General features: G+C 36.1%; 2 protein-coding genes across 8 annotated transcripts in view; both read right to left on the reverse strand.

The window, feature by feature from the left end:
* Nucleotides 1-4,647, reverse strand: part of LOC135125191 (autophagy-related protein 16-1) — a 408,090-nt gene extending 403,443 nt beyond the window's left edge. For all 3 annotated transcript variants that reach the window (XM_064050587.1, XM_064050586.1, XM_064050585.1), the window contains exons 1-4: nucleotides 4,345-4,647; nucleotides 4,025-4,295; nucleotides 3,814-3,976; nucleotides 3,596-3,684 (exon numbers count right to left, since the gene is read on the reverse strand). In XM_064050587.1, the coding sequence (XP_063906657.1) occupies nucleotides 3,596-3,684; nucleotides 3,814-3,976; nucleotides 4,025-4,295; nucleotides 4,345-4,444 (623 nt within the window). In that variant the 5' untranslated portion in view covers nucleotides 4,445-4,647. The remainder of the gene's footprint in view (nucleotides 1-3,595; nucleotides 3,685-3,813; nucleotides 3,977-4,024; nucleotides 4,296-4,344) is intronic.
* A 509-nt stretch (nucleotides 4,648-5,156) lies between these two features.
* Nucleotides 5,157-26,644, reverse strand: part of LOC135125190 (peripheral plasma membrane protein CASK) — a 265,800-nt gene continuing 244,312 nt past the window's right edge. For 2 of the 5 annotated variants that reach the window (XM_064050580.1, XM_064050583.1), the window contains 12 exons: nucleotides 21,899-22,090; nucleotides 16,305-16,469; nucleotides 16,184-16,252; nucleotides 15,411-15,440; nucleotides 15,158-15,256; nucleotides 14,967-15,105; nucleotides 14,416-14,466; nucleotides 14,093-14,212; nucleotides 13,922-14,044; nucleotides 13,768-13,875; nucleotides 13,538-13,713; nucleotides 5,157-6,543 (listed from right to left, as the gene is read on the reverse strand). In XM_064050580.1, coding sequence (XP_063906650.1) covers nucleotides 6,364-6,543; nucleotides 13,538-13,713; nucleotides 13,768-13,875; nucleotides 13,922-14,044; nucleotides 14,093-14,212; nucleotides 14,416-14,466; nucleotides 14,967-15,105; nucleotides 15,158-15,256; nucleotides 15,411-15,440; nucleotides 16,184-16,252; nucleotides 16,305-16,469; nucleotides 21,899-22,090 — 1,452 coding nt within the window. In that variant the 3' untranslated portion in view covers nucleotides 5,157-6,363. The remainder of the gene's footprint in view (nucleotides 6,544-13,537; nucleotides 13,714-13,767; nucleotides 13,876-13,921; nucleotides 14,045-14,092; nucleotides 14,213-14,415; nucleotides 14,467-14,966; nucleotides 15,106-15,157; nucleotides 15,257-15,410; nucleotides 15,441-16,183; nucleotides 16,253-16,304; nucleotides 16,470-21,898; nucleotides 22,091-26,644) is intronic. The other 3 variants (XM_064050581.1, XM_064050582.1, XM_064050584.1) reach the window with 3 other exon arrangements.

The raw sequence follows: 26,644 nt of genomic DNA on the forward strand, positions 1-26,644 counted from the left end.
TGTTTAAAGTCAATTAATTGTCAATTAATATAACTAATGATTATTAAATAAGATTTTATTGATTAAATTTTATATTTTATTCAAATTAAAACTCCCTATTTTGTATATAAACTACAAACTTTAAATCCAATATAAAACCATTTTAAATTTCGCGGTCTGTCAAATGGTGTTTATAATTTTTGTTTTTGTTAAGTTTTCGGCAGGTCTGCTCCACGGTGACGATACTATGTGTTTTCTAGGGGCTATAGTACTATCCAATAAAACTAGTTATTTTAATAAAAATACTTTTGAACTTTTTTTTATTGTGTCATTTAAATTCAGTTGACATTTTTAAAATTTCACCAACTTTCATTGCATTACTGCCACTATTGATTTTTTAAAACCCTATTAATTTTTCACCAGTGAGGCCAACACTTTGACACAATGTTAATGAACAAACTTTAATTACAGAGCGCGATCAATAAATACTGTTGTTGACAATAGAATTAACCAATTCTGACAAATTTTTCTTGGCGCTATGTCACTTTCAAGTGCTCAAAAAAGTTAGGTTATGATATTTTAATAATAATCAAAAACAAATTTTGAGTTGAATTAAATGTTACTTTCAGTTATGTCAATTTTGACAAGAGAGAGTAAGGTGAGGTGACAGTGTCAATTTTTTTACACACTTCTTTCCTGTATTAGTTTTCAGATCATGTTTGTCGTACTATCCACTAAAACCAGTTATTTTAATAAAAATACTTTTGACCTTTTTTTATTATATATGTCATTTAAATTTAACTGACATCGCATTGCTGCCACTACAGATTTTTTAAAACCCTATTAATTTTTCACCAGTGGGTCCAACACTTTGACACAATCTTAATGAACAAATTTTAAGTACAGAGCGCGATCAATAAATACTGTTGTTGGCAACAGAATTAACCAATTTTGGGAAAATGGCAACTCTGATCCAACTACCGAGCGACTATTGATGTTTGCGATTTTTTTTGTCAGGTTGGCAACATATTTAAAACTTTATGATGGCATACCTAAAGTAAAATTAAAATTTTGGGTACCAATTCCGTAGCTGCCATATTGTCATTGTTTTTTAAGCGCGCTCATGCCAAATTGACAACTGTGAATTGATATGGGAACATTGCTGCCAACACTTCAGAATTGCCAACACAAAAATTTGCTTCAATTATTAATAGTCAGCCGGTACTTGCTCCTGTGTCACTATAAAGCGCTTAAAAAAGTTAGGTGGTGATATTTTAACAATAATTGATAATAAATAACAAATTTTGATTTAAATTAAATGTCACTTTCAATCATGCCTGTTTTGAGAACACGAAGTACGCTGGGGTGACAGTTCTACCAACTGTAAGCAAAATTTTTTGATATCAACTGAAATAGTAATTGTTGATCATTCTGTAAAGTTTGTTGGCGAAATGTGAGAATTGTTAGTGCCAATTTTTTTAAATATTTTTCCTGATTGTACGAACTTTCAGATAAATTTTGTCGTACTATACGCTAAATCTCACTATTTTAATAAAAATACTTTTGAGGTTATTTTCATTTTATACGTCATTTAAATTCAGTTGTCATTTTTAAAATTTCAGTAACTTTCATTACATTGCTACAGATTTTTTAAAACCCTATTAATTTTTCAACAGTGCAGCCAACATGGTGACATTTTAACAATTCACAACATTAATGAACAACCAATTTCGTAGCTGACATCTTCTCATTGCTTTTTTAAGCGCGTTCATATCAAATTGACAACTGTGAATTGATGTGGTAACATTGCTGCCAATACTTCATGTCACTCTCAAGCGCTCAAAAAAAGCTAGGTTATGATATTTTAACAACAACCATTAATAAATCTGGATTTAAATTAACTGTCACTTTCAGTTATGTCGATTTTGACAACAGGGAGTAAGATGGAGCGACAGTTCTACCAATTAGAAGCAAAATATGTTCATACAACTAAATGATATATTTTAGAGCGCTTTTTTATAAATATTATATTTTTAATATTTTCTAGTGAATTATTACATTACTTTTCAGTTAATCACCAGAAAAAGTGGTCTAATGTTTAGTTTCAGTCATTATTATTTTAACACTCGAGTCAAAATCCGTTATGTTGGCATAATTGTGAAATTAGTGGAAATATCTAAAAATAAATACTTAGGGTAAAATCGAAATCGTTTGGATTTAGAGTTGGCTGTAGATCACGCTTGACATCTTCAGCGTTAAATACCACAATATTAAATTCAAAAATCCCTCTTACTTAAATGTCACTAAATCCTTGAAGCAAAATTTATCAAATTCGTTTGTCTTTTTTGGTATAAAGTAGAATTCATATATTTTTGTCCTTTTTTATTGAAACAACTGCAACACAAAAGAATTGGCCAACCTACTATTCTGTAATATTCCTAGATTTTTAAAGATGTCTGGTTTGTGATTTTATTACCAGAAATAGTACGAAAACTTTTTCTAAGGCCGCGGTTATTAAACGGGCAAATTTTTTCGGAAGCATCGAATTCTAACCTCTCCATTGTACTTTTCCAACATTCATCGAAAATATTTAAACTTTTCTTACAAGTGCTTTCAAACCATCAGTTTTACAAGAAAATCACGAATTGATTGGAATTCCTCATGATATTGCGACTCCTCTTGAATCAACAATTCTTCAAGATTGATTAAGGTTGGTAGAATTGAAACACTTGGACGAACAAATAACTCACTGTTTCAAAACTTATTGTTTGAAAGGTATGTTATTAAATTCTTGGGTTAATCGCTTAGAAACATCGGAATTCGGTAAATTAATTGCCGAAACGAAATGAGACGATTTCAAGGTGTTTTCGACAACCCGTAAAATAAAGAATGCAGTGAAAATATAGCCGACGCAGGTCTTAAATTTTTAGACATCTTTGACAGTCTAGAAATGTTTTTGAATAGACCCGATTTACCACTTTTGACACTTTTTGTCATGAATTTGAACAGTGGCGTGGTTAGTACCTAGATTTTATTTTCTACGTAACGTATTGTTTTAAATTGTTTTTTCGGTTTAGCGCAGACTTTTTTAATACCTCAGCGTTTTTGATAGTCTTTTTTTAATACCTATAAAACCCCTCCGAATCAATTCTTATCTCAAACTTAACCAAAATAAATGTTGATACTCAACATGAATATTTACACTAATCTTATCTTGTTTCAACAAAAATCTAATTTATGTTACAATCATATGATCAAAAACTATTTTCTTAATATAGCTTGATACCACATATTCAGATTACAGTGAAACCACAAATGTTCCTGCATTTATTTACATAAAACACCGCCTGCTTACCACTTCCTTGGCAAATGTCCAAACATTTCTAAAATTTTGATACATCTATTAAAACAAACAATCCTACAAATATTCCTCAAATCAAACTAAAATAAGTGTTTACTCTATGATTAAAGTAAAACTATCCAACTGTTGACCCCATAACAACCACAACAAGCAAGCAAAAACAGGCCACAGAACACAAATTAGTAGCCTCTGAAGTGAAAATTATTAACCAAAAAGCCCCCGCCACCTTGACTCCCCCAACACGTGCAAACTTACTTGAGAAAATTTTCGTTCTCCTCATTCATCCTATCCGCGTCCTTCGTCTTATAATTCATCAACCTCTCCACCAACTGTCTATTTTCATCCTAAAACCGAAATGATTTAAATCTCCACTGATGAAACAACCAAATGACACCCAATATTTTAAACAAACTGAAACCTGGACCGCGGCCAATTTAATCATGCACCCACTTCACACTATATTTAAACAGTACCTGCAACTTCCGTAACTTATCTTCGAGGCAGGTGAAAGCTAAATGAAGGGCTTGGTGTTCGTCCCGAAGGGCCTCGTTCAGCAGCTTCAACTCCTTGTTGTTGCGGTCGAAGAGGGTGATTTCGGCCTGGAGGCTCGTGATTTTGGCAGCGTTCTCAGCCAGACTGCAAATCACGAATTTGTGAAACGGGATCACTAAATGGGTCACTAACCTAATATCTTTCATGACTATAAGCTTCTCCTTCTCCTGGAGTTTCGCGTTCAGGTCGATTATTTGCTGCGAGTTTTCGCCTTTGCGGCGGTGCAACTCCGTGAGTTCTTCCTGCTGGGTTAGCAGCTTTTGTTCAAGGCATTGTATTTTCTCGTGGAGGCGGCTATCGCCGCCCCCGGCGCGGTCACCGTCGAGACGTAGCTTCTCGTTCTGTATCGACAGTTGCAAGTTTTCGTGTTTTAGGGCATTGACGGCGTCGAAAATCTTGTTGTCTGGAGGGAAAACATTCAAAACGGGTTTGAGGTTAGGTTCGGGACTTACGCTGTGCTATGAGGTCTTGGAAGCAGTCTGTTTGAAACCGGTTTCGTTCTTGGAGCTTGCTGAGGATGTTTTCGCGCCAGTTCACTTCTGCTGTTGCCATTTTAGGGGTTTTTCTTCGTTTTCATGAGGTTGCCATAAGGTTGACATAAACACACAAAAGGTTTTTTTTGAATGGGTGACTTCGGTTGGTTTCTCTGAAGTACTGGCAACTTATCTCCACGGGCTTGGAACGATAATTATTGTTATACAAACATTGAAAAATTTTCGAGGTTTATTTTGACAAGTTTGACGTAAGTGACAGGAGGCAACGTGAGTGAACATCTGATTTACGGCCAAATGCGCATGTGCATTTTTTTTCTCGTTTGAAATTAAACTTTTATTTTATGCTAATTAAGCAAATTAACTGATAAGAGAAAGTGTGTGTATTGCTCTAGTTAAATTGCTGTGTAGCTTGTTACCTGCATATTAATTTTAATGTCAATGTGTCAAATTCCAAACTTGTGTATAACTGGTTGCCTACACAAAGTAGCAAGAATCCTCTTATTATAGAAGTATTTTTTATCTATAGCATTGTTGGGAAACTTATGGACCAGTACATTGATAAACGTAAATACTCTCCCTAGATTCTTTAATATCGTCCAGTCGAAAACATTTTGAATTACCGTAAGATGTGACATAAGTCGCGTGGTTGGCGTTTCTGATTTAAAAATGACATTACGTAAATGAAACGTCACGTCAGTGTACTAAACGTGTCAGACCCAAAGGAACTAGGAAGTATAGTTGTGAAATGAAAGTCTTGGGGTGTATTATATTACATTTTATTTCAGAAATGTCGAACTACATTGTCCTATTATCCAAATAAATGCAAACTTTAAATCGCTACACTACTCATTATCAAATTATGTTAGGAATACCCTTTAGTTCATTTTTTAAGTAGGTAGGTACACTTATTTGAGGAAGCAATCACTTGTATAAGTTTAATGAATGTTTTTCGTTTCTTTCCAATCATTTCTCAATAATAAAACTATAATTGAAACATCTCAATAAATACAAAATAAACAATGGCACTTATAATCTATAATATATAAACAGCACAAAAATATGAAAATAAAGTTCACACGGCCCCAAAATAGAACAATTTCGTATCACTATCATGAAAATTGAAAGCATATTATACTCTCCGTTATAGTAAATTTACACAGTATCTTTTTATCTATCATAATTTGATGCAATTTCACAGTTAGACAAACGTTTTCAACACTGAACCCTCCCTAACTGTCTCCGTCGGATATGTTTGTGTGTTAGCAAGCGAACCAATCAAATCAAAGCAAATCGACGAATGAAATGCCCAGTCCGCGTGAATCCACCTCAGTGTTAGTCGTCTTAAACAGTATCGACGTCTTTAAAACATCGTAAATCACATTTTATAATTACCAATAGTTAATACTTCAGACGTATTGCTATTCATTTCTGTATTGAAGCAAATTATCGTTTGTATACGTTGTTGATTTATTTGTGCGTTGTGTATATTTGAAAGAACCTACATGACATCCAGGTATTAAGGCTACGAAGTTGCGAAATTTGTGCTTGTGCTGAACAGAAATGGAATGTTCCCATTTTGAAGATTAACACTATGTCTACCCTACCACGTCTATTTGCATAGCAAACAATAAGATTAACAGCAAATGAACAACAGCTTTGGTATCAACATGTTCTTTGGAAGTACTTTAAAACCCGTTTCGCTAAAAAGCGACACATGAGAGGCCCGTCGTGATATGACGATTTTAACAAGAACGAGCCTCGAACATAAGTGGCTAGTGTTAGTTAGCTAGCGTTGCTAGATAAGTGCTCTAAACTATGACAATTGAAAGAAGACAGCTGCCAGTCTACCGTGTACATGTGTGAGTGTGTGTTGTGTGTGTGTTGGTTTTCTTATCCACTGTTAATTCACTTCAATAACATCGGATGCCCAAAGGCTCAGAAATTCTGCAACGAGCCGAATTCCATGGAAGGTTGTTGTCAGTAGACCCAAGACACGGGAATCCACTGGGGTGTTGTCTGGACTCGTTCGATGGCGGCCTCGAGTGCCGCGATAGTCTCGTCGATATCGTTATTCACGATGGTTAAGTCGAAGTAGTGCCCGTAGGCTTGACGCAACATGTCCGATTCCTTCGCTAGCCTTTCTAAGCTACCGTCGAACTGAAACATTCAAACGTGTCAATGAAATTCTGCACACTCTACTAACCGCTAACTAGAACTAAAGGAATTTAATTCGGAAAGCACACCTGAATTTATATTAACATCCGCCATTTTGTGCCACGCCAGAATTAAATTTAACACTATTGTGTTAACAAATACACTTATTGTTGGCAAACAGGTAATCGATTGTTTTACGGAGAAAGTTCTATCAAATTAGAGCGTACCGTTGATGAATTAGGATAATACAAGGCAGGTTAAGAGAAACAGAAATATTTGGACTGATTAATTTGAAAGAAAGGGTTAAAGGCCGGAAATTTCCATGAAATGCAAGAAGATTTGGAAAGTAAAGGTCACTTTCTAGAACAACAATATAAAAATTGTAGAGAAGCGAAGAAAAATGTTGCTGCCCCGGTGGGAATCGAACCAAACGTTTCCCGCTTGCCGGGCAGGTGCCCTGACCACTAGACAACAGAGCGGCTTATCTTTCTTCGCTTACCAACCTGTTATTGTGGCGCCACAAAATAATTGGGTTTTAGTATTATATCAAAGTATCCCTGATGAAAATCGAGGCAGTTGTAACAAAATAGTTCAAGGCCGGGAATTTCCATGAAATTCCAGCAAATTTAGGAATTCAAGGTCGCTTTCTGCAAGGCTCAATAGTTGATTATAAACCAGGTCGATCGAAGTGTCCCTGAAGAAAACTCGGCTAGCTAGAAAGAAAGGGTTAAAGATACGAAATTTCCAACAAATTCCAGAAGATTTGGGTATTCAAGGTCGCTTTCTAATAAAAGGATCAATATTTGACTATAAAACAGTGATAGAAATATTTGGACTTTGGTGCAGGGTTGGAGTGTCCCTAATGAAATCACGGTCAATTACAAGGAAAGGGTTAAAGATAGAAGTTTACATGAAATTCTAGAAGATTTAGGAATTCAAGGTCGATTTCTGGAAGCATCAATATTTGATTATAAAAAAAAGATAGAAATATTTGAATTTTAGCGCAAGGTCGAAGTGTCCCTGGTGAAAACCAGGTCCATTACAAGGAAAAGGTTAAAGATGAGAAATTTCCATGAAATTCTATATTTAAGAATTCAAGGTCGCTTTCTAGAAGGATCAATATTTGATTATAAAACAGTTCGGAGTGCCCTTGGTGAAAACCGGGTTAGCTACAAAGGAAGGGTTAAAAATAGCAGATTTACATGAAATTGTAGATTTAGGAATTCAAGGTCAGTTTCTAAAAAGACCAATATTTGATTGTAAGACAGATCAGTTAAAATGATTAAAACCCGGTTAAAAACAACGAAAAGGTAGGAACGAAATTTACATGAAATTCAAGAAGATTTACGAATTCAAGGTCGCCTTTTAAAAGGATCAATTTTTGATTATAAACGCGGTCGAAGTGTCCCTGATAAAAACCCGATTAGCTATAAATAAAAAGTTAAAGATAGAAAATTTCCATGAAATTCTAGAAGATCTGGGTATCTAAGGTCGCGTTCTAAAAGAATTAATATTTGATTATAAAACACAGACGGCAATATCTGAACTTTGGTCCAAAGTCGGAGTGTCCCCAATTAAAACCCGGTCACTTATAAGGAAAGGGTTAAAGAATGGAAATTCCCATGAAATTCTAGAAAAACTAAGAATTCAAGGTCGCTTTCTAGAAGGATCAACATTTGGTTATAAAACAGAGATAGAAATATTTGGATTCTAGCGCAAGGTCGAAGTGTCCTTGGTGAAAACGCGGTTAGCTAGAAAAGGTTAAATATAAGGAATTTTCATGAAATTCCAGAAGATCTGGGTATTCAAGGTCGCTTTCTAAAAGGATCAAGATTTAATTATAAAACAGGTTGGAGTGTCGCTGGTGAAAACCCTGTTTGCTATAAATAAAAGGTTAAAGATAGGAACTTTAGATGAAATTCTAGAAGATTTAGAAATTCAAGGTCGGTTTCTAAAAGTATCAATATTTGATTGTAAAACAGATTGGAGTGTTGCTGGTGAGAACCCGATTAGCTATAAAGAAAGGGAATTTACATGAATTCTAGAAGATTTAGGATTTTAAGGTCACTTTCTAAAAGGATGAATATTTGATTATACAACAGGTCGGAAGATCTCCGGTGAAAACCCGCTTAGTTATAAATCAAAGGTTAAAGGCAGGAAATTTCCATGAAATTCTAAAAAATCTGGGTATTCAAGGTAGTTTTCTAAAAGGAACAGTATTTGATTATAAAACAGAAATAGAAATATTTCGACTTTGGTGCAAGATCGGAGTGTTCCTGGTGAAAACCCGGTCACTTATAAAGAAAGGGTAAAGATGGAAAATGTCCATGAAATTCTAAGAAATTTAGGAATTCAAGGTCACTTTCTAAAAACATCAAAATTTGGCTATACAACACGTGAAGTGTCCCTGGTAAAAATCAGGTTAGCTATAAGAAAAGCTTAAAGATAGGAAATTTCCATGAAATTCTAGAAGACCTGGGCATTCAAGGTCGTTTTCTAAAATAATTAAAATTTGATTATAAGACAAGTCGCAGTGTACATGGTGAAAACCCGGTGAGCTATAAACAAAGGCTTAAAGATTTGAAATTTAGATGAAATTCTAGAAGATGTGGATATCCAAGGTCGTTTTCTAAAAAAATCAATATTTGATTATAAAAAAGAGATAGATTTTAGGGAAAAATCGGAGTGTCCCTGATAAAACCCCGCTCAGTTACAAGGAAAGGGTTAAACATAAGACTTTATATGAAATTCTGGAAGATTTAGGAATTCAAGGTCGTTTTCAAGAAGGATCAATATTTAGTTATAAAACAGAGGCAGAAATATTTGTACTTTTGGGGAAAGGTCGGAGTGTTCCTGGTGAAACCCGGTTATGTATAAAGAAAGGGTTTAAGATGAGAAATTTCCATGAAATTCTAGGTCGTTTTCTAGAAGAATCAATATTTGATTATAAAACAGGTCGGAGTGTCCCTGGTGAAAACCGGGTTGGCTACAAAAGAAGGGTTAAAAATAGGAAATTCACATGAAATTCTAGAAGATTTAAGAATTCAAGGTCTCTTTCTAGAAGGCTGAATATTTGATTATAAAACAGGTCGGAGTGTCCCTGGTGAAAACCTGGTTAGCTATAAAGACAGGGTTAAAGATACGAACGAAATTCACATGAAATTCTAGAAAAACTAAGAATTCAAGGTCGCTTTCTAGAAGGATCAATATTTGGTTATAAAACAGAGATACAAATATTTGGACTTTGGTGCAACGTCGGAGTGTGCTTGGTGAAACCCGCTTTACTATAAATAAAGGGTTAAAAATAGGAAATTCACATGGAATTCTAGAAGATTTAAGAATTCAAGGTCTCTTTCTAGAAGGCTGAATATTTGATTATAAAACAGGTCGGAGTGTCCCTGGTGAAAACCCGATTAGCTATAAAGAAAGGGTTAAAGGTGGGAAATTTCCATGAAATTCTAGAAGATCTGGGTATTCAAGGTCAGAAAACGAATTTATATTTGATTATAAAACAGAGATCGAAATATTTGGTCTTTGGTGCAAGGTCGGAGTGTCCCTGGTGAAGACCCGGTGAGCTATTAAGAAAGGGTTAAACATAGGAAATTTACATGAAATTCTAGAAGATTTAGGAATTCAAGGTCTCTTTCTAGAAGGATGAATATTTGATTATAAAACACGTCGGAGTGTCCCTGGTGAAAACTCGGTTTACTATGAATAAAGGGTTAAAGGTAAGAAATTTAGATGGAATTCTAGAAGATTTAGGAATTCAAGCTCGCTTTCTAAAAGGATCAATATTTGATTATAAAACAAGTCGGATTGTCCTTGATGAAAACCCGGTCACCTCTAAGGAAAGGGTTAAAGATGCGAAATTTCCACCAAACACAAGAAAATCTGGGTATTCAAGGTCGCTTTCTAAAAGAATCAATATTTGATTATAAAACATAGACAGAAAGATTTGGATTTTGGTGCAACGTCGGAGTGTCCCTGGTGAAACCCGGTTTATTATAAATAAAGGGTTAAAGGTAGGAAATTTAGATGGAATTCTAGAAGATTTAGGAATTCAAGGTCACTTTCTAAAGGAATCAATATTTGATTATAAAACAAGTCGGAGTGTCCCTGGTGAAGACCCGGTGAGCTATCAAGAAAGGGTTAGAAATACGAAATTTCCATGAAATTTTAGAAGATTTAGGAATTCAAGGTCGCTTTTGAAAAATTTGGTTATAAATTAGGTCGGAGTGTCTCTGATGAAAATCCGATTAGCTGTAAAGAAAGGGTTAAAGATAGGAAATTTCCATGAAATTCTAGAAGATCTGGATATACCAGGTTAGCTATAAAGAAAAGGTTAAAGATAGGAAACTTCCATGAAATTCTAGAAGATTTGGGTATTCAAGGTCTCTTTCTAAAAGGATCAAGAATTAATTATAAAACAGGTTGGAGTGTCGCTGGTGAAAACCCGGTTTGCTATAAATAAAAAGTTAGAGATAGGAACTTTAGATGGAATTCTAGAACGATTTAGGAATTCAAGGTCGCTTTCTAAAAGGATCAATATTTGATTATAAAACACAGATAGTAAGATTTGGATTTTGGTGCAACGTCGGAGTGTCCCTGGTGAAAACCCGGTTTACTATAAATAAAGGGTTAAAGGTAGGAAATTTAGATGGAATTCTAGAAGATTTAGGAATTCAAGGTCGCTGTCTAAAGGGATCAATATTTGATTATAAAACAAGTCGGAGTGTCCCTGGTGAAGATCCGGTGAGCTATTAAGAAAGGGTTAAAGGTAGGAAATTTCCATGAAATTCTAGATCTGGGTATTCAAGGCGGTTTTCTAAAAGAATTTATATTTGACTATAAAACAGAAATAGAAATATTTGTATTTTAGGGAAAAGTCGGAGTGTCCCTGATAAAACCCTGGTCAGTTAAAAGGAAAGGGTTAAACATAAGAATTTATATGAAATTCTGGAAGATTTAGGAATTCAAGGTCGTTTTCTGGAAGGATTAATATTTGGTTATAAAACAGAGATAGAAATATTTGTATTTTCGGGAAAGGTCGGAGTGTCCCTGGTGAAAACCCGGTCAGCTATAAAGAAAAAGTTAAAAATAGGAAATTTTCATAAAATTCTAGACGAGCGGGTATTCAAGGTCGCTTTCTTAAGGGATCAATATTTGATTATAAAACAAGTCGGAGTGTCGTCATTGGTGAAGACCCGGTGAGCCATCAAGAAAGGGTTAAAAATACGAAATTTACATGAAATTCTAGAAGATTTAGGAATTCATGGTCGCTTTTGAAATATTTGATTATAAAACAGGTCGGAATGTCCCTGGTGAAAACCCGATTAGCTACAAAGAAAGGGTTAAAGGTAGGAAATTTCCAAGAAATTCTAGAAGATCTGGGTATTCAAGGTCGTTTTCTAAAAGAATTTATATTTGATTATAAAACAGAGACAATAATATTTGGACTTTGATGCAAGGTCGGAGTGTTCCTGGTGAAAACACGGTTAGCTATAAAGAAAAGGTTAAAGATAGGAAAATTACATGAAATTCTAGATCTCGGTATTCAAGGCCGCTTTCTAGAAGGATCAATATTTGATTATAAGACAGGGATAGAACTGTTAGGATTTTGGTGCAAGGTGGAAATGTCCCTGGTGAAAACACGGAAAGAGTTAAAAACTGCTAATTTCCATGAAATTTTAGAAGGGTTAGGAATTCAAGGTCGCTTTCTACAATGATTAATTTGGTTATAAAACAAAGATAGAAATATTTGGATCTTAGCGCAATGTCGAAGTGTCCCAGGTTAGCTATAAGGAAAAGGCTGAAGATAGGAAATTTCCATGAAATTCTAGAAGATCTGGGTATTCAAGGTCGCTTTATAAAAGGATCAATATTTGATTATAAAACAGAAATAGCAATATTTGTATTTTAGGGAAAAATTTATGGAACAATCAAATAAAGGCAGAACGAAGGGCCCTCGAAACGGATTTCCATAGTTGGCGTTTGTATTCCTAATTTTGTGGAGCTTTCAGCCCTGACGGAAGAGAACTGACACCAAAATGGCGTCAGCAGGGAGGATGTAAGGCGTGGAATACGAAAAAAAAGGATTCGAAATGTCATAAATTGGAAGGAATGGACCACATAGGTTATGTACAATTTCTGTTCCAAGAATATACAGCTTGGAAATGAAAATGCTCTAAGAGAATTAATTTAAGACTTCCCTGGAAAATTTATGACGTTTTAATTTTTTAGTTGTTACTCACAACTATCTTAGGAGAAACGTTTTTGTATACCTTTTAGATGTTTGTGAATACAATTAAAACGTAATCACACATTCTGGGATGAGCTCGGTTACTACAATGTGTACTTTCTGAACTAAATATTAGCTACATAAAACTACAATAAATTATAAATAGATAATCTTTACAACTATAGTGAACTTGAAGCAGCGAAGCCTTGTCGAATCGGGTCAATTAGAATTTTGGTCCACCTGATTCAAATTAACAACATCGTGATCCACCTTCCAACTTAAACGTAGCAAAAAGAAATCACAACCAAATTTCTGTAAAGAATTTACCACTCGCAGTTACGTCCCTCGCTATCCGAGAACCTTTCCTATGAGAAACCCCAACTCGTTCAACTAAATTTTAATTAAACCGCAAACCACGCCAAAAAATCTGTTAATTACACCGCATTGATCCGAAACTGCAATAACAACCAAGAGTTTAAATTAGTATGCAGCAATGCAGCATCATAATTACGCAAACTAGATCTCCGGTAATACGAACTCGAACCCGTCTGACCCGTCATTCCGACCCGTGTCAAATTTTTCAACCTGAGCAAACCGCCACAAAGCTCACCTATAGGAAAGCAGTCGGATCAAAGGCTTCGCTGCTTGTTGCATCATCATCTACACATTTTGAAACAGTTACTATGATCTAAAAACCTTTACACATGGGTGCGCCCTGTGTACATCTGGACTAAAAAAAGACAAACGAGTGACGCTTACATCTGCAATGTTTTGCAAAGCCGGAGCAGCAATGAACACAACATATGGTGAAAATTCAGCAGTACGTAACACTTTTAGTGCTTGAGGTTCGACATCAAGAATGGCCATTTTACCTTCTTGATGGATCTTACGGATCGTGTCCAGCTTGGTTCCGTACATGGCCTCTTCGTGAGTGCCTGGAAATTGACGAATGGGTTAATTTGTCGCTTTGATAAGAAAGAGAGGGTTACCATATTCTAGATACTCGTTGGCGGCGATGTCGGCCATCATTTCATCGTGTGAAACAAAAAAATAATTTCTACCGTTTTCCTCGTCGGCTCTGGGTTGTCTCGTTGTATCTAGAGAGTGAGGTTAAGACGAGTGGGGATTAGCGCGACGACTTACGTGGTATCGGGTATGCGTACTGATCCGGATGTTTCGCAATGAGAGTGTTCTTTATATGTCTTCGGCCGACCCCGTGTGCCCCTAACAGAACTAAAGTTTTTCTCTGGAACGCTGGATCAGTCACTGCAAGTTTGAAATGAAGTTGTGCCGCGAAACACGGAAGTAACTTACTTGGCAACTTCACAACTTCCTCATAAGTAACTAAATCTAATTGGTCAAAAACAGCATTATGCTTTGCCAAGTATTTATCCTTGTACTGCTTTTTCTTCCGACCGAATATTGAGCAATTGACTGAAATTTTAGAGGTTAGAACGTGACGAGAAAAGCATACTCTAGCCTATCACTAAATACCATGCACTTGACTATTGTTATTTTCCCAGCAGATCACAAACAATCACTGTCTACCAGGGAAAACATTGATTGTCACAGTCGAAGAAAAAAACAATGCTTAGTATATATCATGCGTTAGGCTACGTAATTTAGGCATCATATACCTGTGGTACCATCACAACCGTTAGCATGAGAAGTACATCCTTTTTCCACGTCTAGCATTCAACAAAAATACAGGTCACACCAAAGTAGGGTTTATCATATGGTTTTATATGTTTTTGTCTGTTAGTGTTGGAGGGTTAACGCGAGCCGGCGGACCGACTAAAATTCCGTCCGCCGACTCGCTCTACTCTATAGGTTTCATGCTCCATGTTTAGATTTGTATGCTTAGTCTAGGTCAGTGCATTCAATATCGATCGATTCCATGCCTTAAGGTACTCGCGTTACGGCGCGCAAACCCAAGACCGGGAATCCGCGCCGCTCAACACCACAAACCACTCGATAACAAACGCACCGACTTACTTTAAATGTTAACTTCTTAACATAGACATGCAACAGTGAGGGATCAGCCACTGAAGTTTTATGAACTGCTGGAAATTTCACCCTGCCGAAAAAAATCACATCTCGACGTAAAATAAAGAAGCTTAACATAAAATCCAGTTGAGAAAAAGCTCGAGGGAGACGATATTCGCTAATTCGACCATTATCAGATTACCTTGTTCGTGTTTCGTTTTCTCCATGGCGGCGCACGCGGCCCTCCATTCCTGCAATTCGGGAGAGGGTATTAGTCCTGCTGATCCTGCGGAATTGTCCTTGCGAGCCTGCCACCAGTGGTGGTCGTCCTTGCTGATGATCTGAAACGGATAAGTTTAGAGCGCGGTTTCCGAAAGGGTGGGCGAGGGTTACTTGGAGGATGTCTCCCGTTTTGAAGGCGATACCTGCTTGGGCGCAAGGGATCAGTTCGTCTTCCAAGGGGTCGTAATCGAACTGAGCTCTGACGAAAATCTGCAAAGGGAGAGGGTCAGCGCTTTGATACTAAAGTAGATAATCATGCGTGCCACTACTACGGCAAGGAAGGAACTAAGTACAATTCTTTACGATGGGACTAGGACTAAAGCACACCACACCGTAACCAGATAGGTATATTTGGGGTACTTACAAGTACTGGTAGAGGTTTAATCCGGAATAACTAGATGGACCGAAAACAGAAAAGAGAATTACTTTTCTAATTACTACAACGATTTCTTGGAGGTTAACAACGACTCGACGGTTATTCAAACCCGAGTCATCGCTAACCTCCACACAACTAATAGTCTAAAGTGAGTGTGTGAAACAACACATATCTGGCATGATGGGATGTGCTTTAAAAGAAATGAGTGATTTATAAAAATTCTGATACTTTCATCGGGTCACAAACACACAACCTAGAAACTCAATGGGAGGGAAAACCAAAATTAAATTGATTGCTAAGGCTGTACAAGACACAATTACTGTGTTTTCTTGATTCGAAAAGGCAGGAGCAACGCTTCTTTGAAAATGCGGCACAAACAAAGACAACTGTTCCCGGATGATAAAAAGAAAATAACCTTGCATGTACTACAGAGGAAAATAAGAGATCCTATGCATTAGATGATTGCTCTTTAAGCAAAAAAGATCGCCGAATCGAACACGGCTTTGATCTCCACACGTTGATTTACAATCCAAAACACAGGAAAAGAATACACTTAAGGGAAAAAAATGAATCCATAGTGAGGGATGGGACCAAATTTGTCTCGGTAATCCCCTTTTCTGAGTAATAAATTGAAAGGCTTCAAACTTCGGGAAGACTCCGCAAATCCTAACTTATGCGAGCTTTCGATGCTAAGATGGACATTATTCGTTAATTTTTGGTGGCACGAACTTACTGGGGTACGAATATATATATTTACATACCTCGCAAGGGGGTGGGGCGCTCCTATATGACGGCACGATCTTGAAAGTGACCGAACCTCGGGCCTCTCGCTGAAAATCAACCAAAAATTACGAAAAATCGACCACCCGGTATTAGTCTTACGAGAATTTTTTGTAACGCATTAACGGATTGGTTCATAACGGAAATGCCATTAATTTCTCTAATTTCGTCTCCTACATGCAAGGTGGCCTGTCGATGGATCATCCCTCCATGCATTATTCTAGCTACTATACATTTACCGTCCTCGTTCATTTTCAGCGTTATACCCTGGAAAAAATAGACGATTTAAGCTCTCGAGCATTACAAATGGATGCTTTTATATAAACTCGACGTCGATTTAATTAAAGCAAATTCGACTCAAACGCGACTCGTTCGATCTGGAAAAATATCAAACATCATTTTCCTGATAAATTGCTGAAATAAGGTGCACTCATAGCGGGTATCGAATGAGGTCCTTCGAGAGTTTCCCGGTTGCGTCAATATATATGTAGAGCTCATTTAATTTCATCTTTGAGCGAAAGGAAATAAAACCTACATAAAATTGACGGAGGTTCGTTGATTTAATTATTTCGACGGTAGCGATGTAAAGTCGTTTACTGGCGCAATAAAAAATTCCGAATTTTTAGAGTGTGAATCGGCTTTTTAATAAATCATGAAATATTCATCAAGTTTCATTCCGCGCGCAACGTGACGACTTCGGCACGTGCGGCAAGGGTACAGAAACACAAAAGACAAAAAAAAATTTCTGACACCTTACACTCTTAAACTTTTCATTCTAAAATAATTATGCAACCAGTATTACTAAGTCGAAAAGAGAACACATTCCGCCATATTGTTATTAAGAAGTTACAAACACACTACAGGGTTTTCAGATTCTGGACAATCTACGACCCCAACTCTATTATTTGATGTGTAATTTAAAATTGAAGAGAAGGACCGAATTTGGTGCCGCGACCAGGATACAAAACATCAGTTAATTTCGTTATCTTGTCCTCAAAAAGCACAAACACACCGGATATACTTTATTTCGTACCCAATCTACGACCAGAAATCGATTATTTGATGTCTAGTTTAAACTGAACAGAATTACCAGATTTTGGTGCCGTGACCAGGATTCGTAAACGGAACACATTTCGATATATTGTGTTTAAAAAGCGGTTCCTAGATGGTTACAACGTGTTGATGGTCCCGACAAAATCGGTTTGAAAATGATTTTTTTAATATCTCGACAATTGTCATTTTTCATCGATTCTGGAAAAATTGTTGGGGTTTTCAAAGGGTGCTCGAAATTTGGTCAAACATTCATGTGGAATCCTAGCAAATATATTTCGACGCTGATTCGAAAATCAAAGTTTTGATTGTCCCGGATCAAGATTTTTGGAAAATGTTATTTTATAAATTTGAGTAAGATTTACCATGCAGTTTTGTCTAAACATTTATAAAGATATTAAAATTCCTTAGGGAAATATCTAATCTGCTGAACGACGAAAATTCAATTGTAAATGAGAGAAATTTTACCATTTGCAACAATGTTATGTTGTTTTTGTAATAACTTAATAAAATTCCATTTGACAATGTCTGACGTCTCAAAAATTGTCAAAGTTTTCAAAACCATACATTTAGAATGTTCGCAGTTAATTTTAGGTCCCCTGGTATTATTTTGGGAGCCCATGGAGATTTTTTCTTGTAATTTATTTAAAAGAATTTTGGGGGACTTTGGTGTTCTATTTTTGGAAAATTTGCACCTGACCTGCTTTCGGGTTAATTTTATAACCTCGTTTTTTTTTGAAAAGTGCTTTGGAGCCTCTAGTGTCTTCTCTTATAATAATTCAATTAAATTTCTTACAGGATACGTCACTTGCCAAAATCAGTCTTATCTTTGCAAGTACTAGCCCCGCCCACCCACCCTCTCTTTTCTCGGAGGCCATTTCATTTGCCAAAATCAGTATTATCTAAGCAAGTACTAGCCCCGCCCACCCACCCTCTCCTTTCTTAGAGGGTATGTCATTTGCCAAAATCCGTTTATTTTAGCAGCCCTGATCACCTGCCATCTCTTTTCTTTGAGGGTAAGTCATTTGCCAAAATCGGTCTCATTTTAGCAGGTACTAGCCCCGCCCACCCGCCCTCCTTTTTCTTGGAGGATATTTCATTTGCCAAAATCAGTCTTATCTTAGCAAATACTAGCCCCGCCCACCCACCCTATCTGTTCTTAGAAGGTATGTCATTTGCCAAAATCGGTCTTTTTTTTTCGTAAAGTATATAATAAAGAATTTTTTAATTATCTGGAAACCCCCGTACATAACGTACTGAAGAGTTAATCCGCCATTTTCCAGACACCCGGTATAGTGACCAGGTTTTGAAAAGGGAACACGTTCCGCCATGTTGTCTTCAAAAAGGTGCAAACACAATACAAGTTAATAATTCCTTAAACAATCTGCGACCACAAGTCGATTATTTGATGTTTAGTATAAAACTTAGCAGGAAGACCAGATTTTGGTGCCGTGACCAGGATATAAAAAAAAGAAGTCATTCCGTCAGATTGTCTTTAAAAATGTATAAACACTTTGCAGCTCCATCATTTCATACTCACAAAACGATTATTTGATATTTATCTTAAAAATGAACAAAGTGACCAATTTTTGGTACCGTGACCAGGATTTGAAATGGGAACACATTTTGTTATCTTGTCTTTAAAAGATTCAAATACAGAAGGGCTTTGATTTCTTACACAATCTTCGGTCACAGGTCAATTATTTCATGTTTAGTTTAAAAATTAGGAGAGTAATCAAATTTTGGTGCCGCGACCAGGATTCGGAAAGGGAAGACATTTCGCCATTTTGTTTTTAAAACGGTACAAGCGCACTATGGACCTTTTATTTCCAAGACAATATACCATCACAACTGGATTAGTTGATGTTTAGTTTAAAATTGAGCACAATGACCAGATTTTGGTGCCGTGACCAGAATACAAAAATAGAACTCATTCCGTCATATTGTCTTTCAAAAGGTACAAACACATTGCAGTTCCATCATTTGGTAGTCAATCTACAATTACAAAACGATTATTTTATATTTATCTTAAAAATGAACAAAGTGACCAATTTTTGGTGCCGTGACCAGCATTCGAAATGGGAACACATTTTGTTATCTTGTCTTTAAAAAGTTCAAACAACGGGTTCTTCATTTCTTACACAATCTCGGGTCATAAGTCAATTATTTCATGTTTAGTTGATAACTGACCAGAGTAACCAAATTTTGGTGCCGCGACCATGATTCGGAAAGAGAATACATTTCGCCATATTGTCTTTAGAAAGCTAAAAACGCACCATGAGATCTTAATTTCTGAGACAATATACGATCACAAGTCGATTATTTGATGTTTAGTTTAAAATTGAGCAGAATGACTTAATTTTGGTGAGGGTGACCAGGATACAAAAATAGAACTCATTCCGTCATATTGTCTTTCAAAAGGTACATACACATTGTAGTTCCATCATTTGGTACTCAATCTACAATTACAAAACGATTATTTTATATTTATCTTAAAAATGAACAAAGTGACCAATTTTTGGTGCCGTGACCAGGATTCGAAATGGGAACACATTTTGTTATCTTGTCTTTAAAAGGTTCAAACACAACGGGTTCTTCATTTCTTACACAATCTCGGGTCACAAGTCAATTATTTCATGTTTCGTTGAAAATTGAGCAGAGTAATCAAATGTTGGTGCCGCGACCAGGATTCGGAAAGGGAACACATTTCGCCATATTGTTTTTAGAAAGCTAAACCCGCACTATGGGATCTTAATTTCTGAGACAATTTACGATCACAAGTCGATTATTTGATGTTTAGTTTAAAATTAAGCAGAATGACCTAATTTTGGTGCCGTGACCAGGATACAAAAATAGAACTCATTCCGTCATATGGTCTTTCAGAAGGTACAAACACATTGCGGTTCCATCATTTGGTACTCAATCTACAATTACAAAACGATTATTTTATATTTATCTTAAAAATGAACAAAGTGACCAATTTTTGGTGCCGTGACCAGGATTCGAAATGGGAATAGATTTTGTTATCTTGTCTTTAAAAGGTTCAAACCCAACGGGTTCTTCATTTCTTACACAATCTCCGGTTACAAGTCAATTATTTCATGTTTCGTTGAAAATTGACCAGAGTAATCAAATGTTGGTGCCGCGACCAGGATTCGGAAAGGGAACACATTTCGCCATATTGTCTTTAGAAAGCTAAACCCGCACTATGGCATCTTAATTTCTGAGACAATTTACGATCACAAGTCGATTATTTGATGTTTAGTTTAAAATTGAACAGAATGACCTAATTTTGGTGCCGTGACCAGGATACAAAAATAGAACTCATTCCGTCATATTGTCTTTCAAAAGGTACAAACACATTGCAGTTCCATCATTTGGTACTCAATCTACAATTACAAAACGATTATTTTATATTTATCTTAAAAATGAACAAGGTGACCAATTTTTGGTGCCGTGACCAGGGTTCGAAATGGGAACACATTTTGTTTTCTTGTCTTTAAAAGGTTCAAACTCAACGGGTTCTTCATTTCTTACACAATCTCGGGTCACAGGTCAATTATTTCATGTTTCGTTTAAAATTGAGCAGAGTAATCAAATTTTGGTGCCGTGACCAGGATACGGAAAGGGAACACATTTCGCCATATTGTCTTTAGAAAGCTAAAAAAGCACTATGAGATCTTAATTTCTGAGACAATATACGATCACAAGTCGATTATTTGATGTTTAGTTCAAAATTGAGCAGAATGACCTAATTTTGGTGCCGTGACCAGGATACAAAATAGAACTCATTCCGTCATATGGTCTTTAAAAAGGTACATACACATTGCAGTTCCATCATTTGGTACTCAATCTACAATTACAAAACGATTATTTTATATTTATCTTAAAAATGAACAAAGTGACCAATTTTTGGTGCCGTGACCAGGATTCGAAATGGGAACACATTTTGTTATCTTGTCTTTAAAAGGTGCAAACACAACGGGTTCTTCATTTCTTACACAATCTCGGGTCACAGGTCAATTATTTCATGTTTCGTTGAAAATTGAGCAGAGTAATAAAATTTTGGTGCCGCGACCAGGATTCGGAAAGGGAACACATTTCGCCATATTATCTTTAGAAAGCTAAAAACGCATTATGAGATCTTAATTTCTGAGACAATACACGATTACAAGTCGATTATTTGATGTTTAGTTTAAAATTGAGCAGAATGACCTGATTTTGGCGCCGTGACCAGGATTCGAAAAGGGAATCTACGGACACAAATAGATGAGTTGATGTTTAGTTTAAAACTCGAGTGCCCAGATTTTGGTGCCGTGACCAGGATTTGAAAAGGGATCACATTCCGTTACACTGTCTTTAAAAAGGGACACAGCAAGTTCTTCATTTCCTCCAACATGTTGATGGTCCCGAAAAATTAAAATTCAGTTTGAAATGAATTTATCGATTCTGGAAAAGTGTTAGAATTTTTAAGAAGTGTTCCAAAGTATGTTAATTTTTTCGTAACGAAAGCCCTTGTAATCCTTTGACATCTTTTATGAATGTAAGGTAAAGCCTTAAGGTAATTCCGCCCCTATGGGCGCCCATTGTCCGCGCGCCGTCAAACACCGCCCATTGTTTCACCGCCCCTAATCCCGTCCACTCACCATCGGCTCGTCGGTATTCTTCTGGAACTGAACCAGCCTAACTCTGGTTACGTTTTCCATCTCGACCTCGCCGTTGGGCCCTTCCAGGTCGTCACCCCCGTTGAGGTACGGCAGTAACGGCGGAGGCGTGACCCGCATAGCGTCTTCGCCGTAAATTTCGTGCGCCACAACATCATGTGCTTGTAAAAGAGCCTGAAACAAAAACACCTGTTTACAGACCGTCCCCATTCAAACTGAGAACTTCCCCCAAACTTCATAAATTCTCCGAATAATTATGCAACACTTAATGTATACAGACACCTAGTTCCCGGGTTTTAGCGGCCTGCATATGCGGCCGGGCCTGTTACAAGAAGTAAATTATTTATTTATGAATATTCACGAGGCGCTGCAGTTTTGGACTTTAATGGTCGTAAATTCCGACAGGATGGGCTTGTAGCGACACCGGAGGTCGCTTTTTTAATTGCGTTGGTGGGATGAGGAGGTGGAGCGAAGCAAATTTCGGGGGGTTTTTGAGATTTGGATTTACCTTGACGCTCGTTTGCGGGCAATTATCGGGAAGAAAGGGGTTGTTAATTAAGTGCCACCCGAATTAAAAAGGTGCTATTTAATTTTTTAATTAAAATTAGTTGAGAGCGCGCAAAATTCTAGCTGCTGGAGTAGGGTCTGAACGCATACACACTTTCCTGGAAGAATTGGGCACCTACATCTACTTAAAATCAACAATGAATATGAGGTTGGCTTAACGCAGAGAAAGTAAGTATTTCATTGAAAAAGGGATTAGGCCATTGTTAGTTAGAGCAGGTATTTAGTAATACAACGTCGGCTCAAAGAGTTCGCAACTTGCTTTGAATGGGAGTAAAATTGCGCTCTTCCAGGCAAAGGACGCCCGACGAGGAATCTTAATAATTTATTAATTTTCTTTTTTATGAACCACTTACTTTGTCGGAGTTTGAAATTTTATCTGAAATTTTAAATCTGCGAACAAAGTTCGTGATTTGTATAACAAACGACATTTTTTGCGCACATTTATCAGGGCACAGCCTCCAGTCTCACTCTAGAGTTTACTTTATAGAGCGAACTCCTGATGGAACTGCGATAAGTTATTTTTGAAAATCTCGAGATAATATCTGGGTCTCTTTTTTAGCACGACTTCGTACAGCCGTGCTTAAATTTTATTAATCTAGTTACACGTCAGCGAAAAATCGATGTTATGTTGTGCGAACTATCTCGAGCCGAAAATCCCGGCATCTCCATATTTGTCCCCTTAATCCGTCCGATTACCCGGGCGCCATCCCGATCATCCTCCGGGAATTTATTAATCCAGACCTCGAATTTTTCCTTGTTTATAATTTATGGTTTCAATTAAAGTTCATCGGTTCTTGCTATTGTGACCTATCCGTTATAAACGGCGATTCTTCATCTACCGCTCTAAAAAAACGGGGTAATTTTCCGGCAAACTACCCCTCCGAGACGGCCTTTCATAACATAAAACTCATAACGCACTTTGAGTAAATAAAGCGAGTGTTCTCGACAACGTCCTGCTTAGTGTTCGGGGACTCCCACCTCGGATTCATTTTAATCAAAACCCGTAATGGCTAATTTTCAGCTTCGGGCACGACCTTGTTGATTGGTTTTCTCAGATTAACCTGGTTTCGCCGGTAATGACTCGTCTATCGATTGTGTAGACACAACGAACACGTTCCGGCTTGTTCGCGCAAACAACATATTTTAAAATGCAGCCGGCATAAATCAACGCGGACGCGGGAATGGGAACACGTCGAACAAATCCAAGACCCGAAATCCACTCCCGCCGCCGTTCCGGAACGGAAATTACATATTTTTGCATCAATGCCGGATTGCAGTGACACAACAACAATACGTTCATATGAAGCCGGATCAGAGGTGTAAACAAATTTGTTACAGAGTGCTTCACCCGTCGACGAAAAAAGCAGGTAACATTTGTCCGCGGGGGTAACGACTCTATAAAGTCGATATTTTCTCCGGGTACGGAGTTCTCGTAGTTGGAGGGAGCCACTCTTGGCTAAATCCGGTGCAATTCATGTTTAATTGGTCGTTACTAATGAGAATTATTTCAAGAGCTGATAACAGTAGCATAATAATGGTCGCTGGATTTATCGCCGGAAAACTAACTCGAAGTGATAAGCTCTGTGTGGATGTTCTTTTCGAGGACGTAACAAACAGCCAATGGAATTGCGATTGTGTCTTATTTAGCTGAAAGAATGGTCGCCCTCTATTATCACGGTGACGAAGTGTTTACTAGATAAAGCGGTAAAGGTTCAATCTTCAAGTCCACCTGTCTGTTCGTGCACCATCCTCAAAAAATATCTCCCTATCTAGATCTTTGTCCCGTGAGTTCTAAAAATTTTACTTCTTTAAGGATCTAGAAGAAATCAAAAGTCAAACAGAATTCTGGAAGGGTTGGAAGGATTGTAGAGAAATTCTACTGGAGAAAAAAGTGAATAAAAGAAACAATTACAACTTCAGTACGAAACTAAATTACCTACCCCGAGTTTGATTCATTTCAGAAAATTCTAGTTGGAAATGAAGGAAACAGAAGATATTTTTTTGTTAGTGGGGTCAGAATTGAAAAAGGAAGTTAAACAACTTGGATTTAAAAACAATCTCAAAGGATACAGAAAAGAAGACAATCTTGAAGGACTCTGTTTAAGAAAGACAATCTTCTGCGCCGGATTAAAGTTAAACAGAAACCTTAGTTAACAGGAAATCGAGACGATCCTAGAACAACTCTTTCTAGAAATGATAACATATGAAAGAATTTTGACTTTATGGAGTTAGAATTGAAGAAAAAAGTAAAAAATTGCAGAGGATTCTTCAAAAATTGGAAGAACTGATCGAAATAGTCAAAAAAAAAGAAAGAATTACTACTATCGATGTGATTCTAAAACGAGTTTAGTTCGAAATATGAATAGCGAAAAATCTGTATTTTTTTGCCTAGTTTCAATTTTAACTGAAGAAAGAAATGAAAAAATACGAATTTAATAACATTTTCGAAAGATCCAGAAAAGAAGATATTCTAGAAGGATTATGTTTCCAAAAAATTGTGTTTTCAATGCAAGATTAATGTTGAATAGTTAAGTAACCTGAGTTCGTGACGATTCGAGAAGAATTCTATACGGAAATGTGAAGGTTTAAAAAATTTTTGACTTTATGGGGTTAGAATTCAAGAAAGAAGTAAAAAATTGAAGAGAATTCTTAAAAAATCGGAAGAATTTCTAGAAGAATTCTATTCGAAATAGACAAAAAAAGAATAATTACTACTTACGATTTGATTCTAAAAACCAGTTCAGTTCGAAATATGAAAAGCCAATTTTTTTATTTCTTTGTCTAGTTTTAATTTTAATTGAAGGAAGAAATCAAAAAACACGAATTTAATAAAATTTTCGAAAGATCTAGAAAAGAAGATATTCTAGAAGGATCCTGTTTCCGAAAAATTTTATTTTCATTGCAAGATTAACCTTGAATAGAGAAGTTAATTAAGTTGAGTACGAGATGATTCTAGAAGAATTCTGTTTGGAAATGTGAAGACGTAAAATAATTTTGACTTTATGGAGTTAGAATTGAAGAAAGAAGCAAAAAATTGAAGAGAATTCTTAAAAAATCGGAAGAATTTCTAGAAGAATTCTTTTCGAAATAGACAAAAAAAGAAGAATTACTACTTACGATGTGATTCTAAAAAATGAGTCCAGTTCGAAATATGAAAAGCCAAATTTTTTTATTTTTTTGTCTAATTTTAATTTTAATTGAAGGAAGAAATGAAAAAACACGAATTTAATAATATTTTCGAAAGATCCAGAGAAGAATTTTGTTTTGAATGCAAGATTAACCTTGAATAGAGAAGTGAATTAACTTGAGTACGAGATGACTCTAGAAGAATTTTCTCTGAAAATGTGAAGACTTACAAGAAATTTGACTTTATGCAGTTAGAATTGAAGAAAGAAGCAAAAAACTGAAAAGAATTCTTAAAAAATCGGAAGAATTTCTAGAAGAATTCTTTTCGAAATAGAGAAAAAAAAGAAGAATTACTATTCACGATGTGATTCTAGCAAACGAGTCTAGTTCGAAATATGAAAAGCCAAAATTTTGTAGTTCTTTGCCTAGCTTGAATTTTAATTGAAGAAAGAAAGCAAAAAACACGAATTTAATAAATTTTTTTAAAATCCAGAACAGAAGATATTCTAGAGGGATCCTGTTTCCGAAAAATTTTATTTTCAATGCAAGATTAACCTTGAATAGAGAAGTTAATTAACTTGAGCATGAGATGATTCTAGAAGAATTCTCTCTGGAAATGTGAAGACTTAAAAGAATTTTGACTTTATGCAGTTAGAATTGAAGAAAGAATCAAAAAATTGAAAAGAATTCTTAAAAAATCGGAAGAATTTCTAGAAGAATTCTTTTCGAAATAGACAAAAAAAAGAAGAATTACTACTTACGATGTGATTCTAGAAAACGAGTCTAGTTCGAAATATGAACAGCCAAATTTTTATATTTCTTTGTCTAGTTTTAATTTTAATTGAAGAAAGAAATGAGAAAACACGAATTTAATAACATTTTCGAAAGATCCAGAAAAGAAGATATTTTAGAAGGATCCTGTTTCCGAAAAATTTTATTTTCAATGCAAGATTAACCTTGAATATTAGAGAAGTCAATTAACTTGAGTACGAGATGACTCTAGAAGAATTCTCTCTGGAAATGTGAAGACTTAAA

Source organism: Zophobas morio, unplaced genomic scaffold (genome assembly GCF_036711695.1).
Source record: "Zophobas morio isolate AGI-343-1 ecotype UQ-CSIRO unplaced genomic scaffold, CSIRO_AGI_Zmor_V1 ptg000008l, whole genome shotgun sequence".
In the NCBI taxonomy this organism is placed as follows: Eukaryota; Metazoa; Arthropoda; class Insecta; order Coleoptera; family Tenebrionidae; genus Zophobas; species Zophobas morio.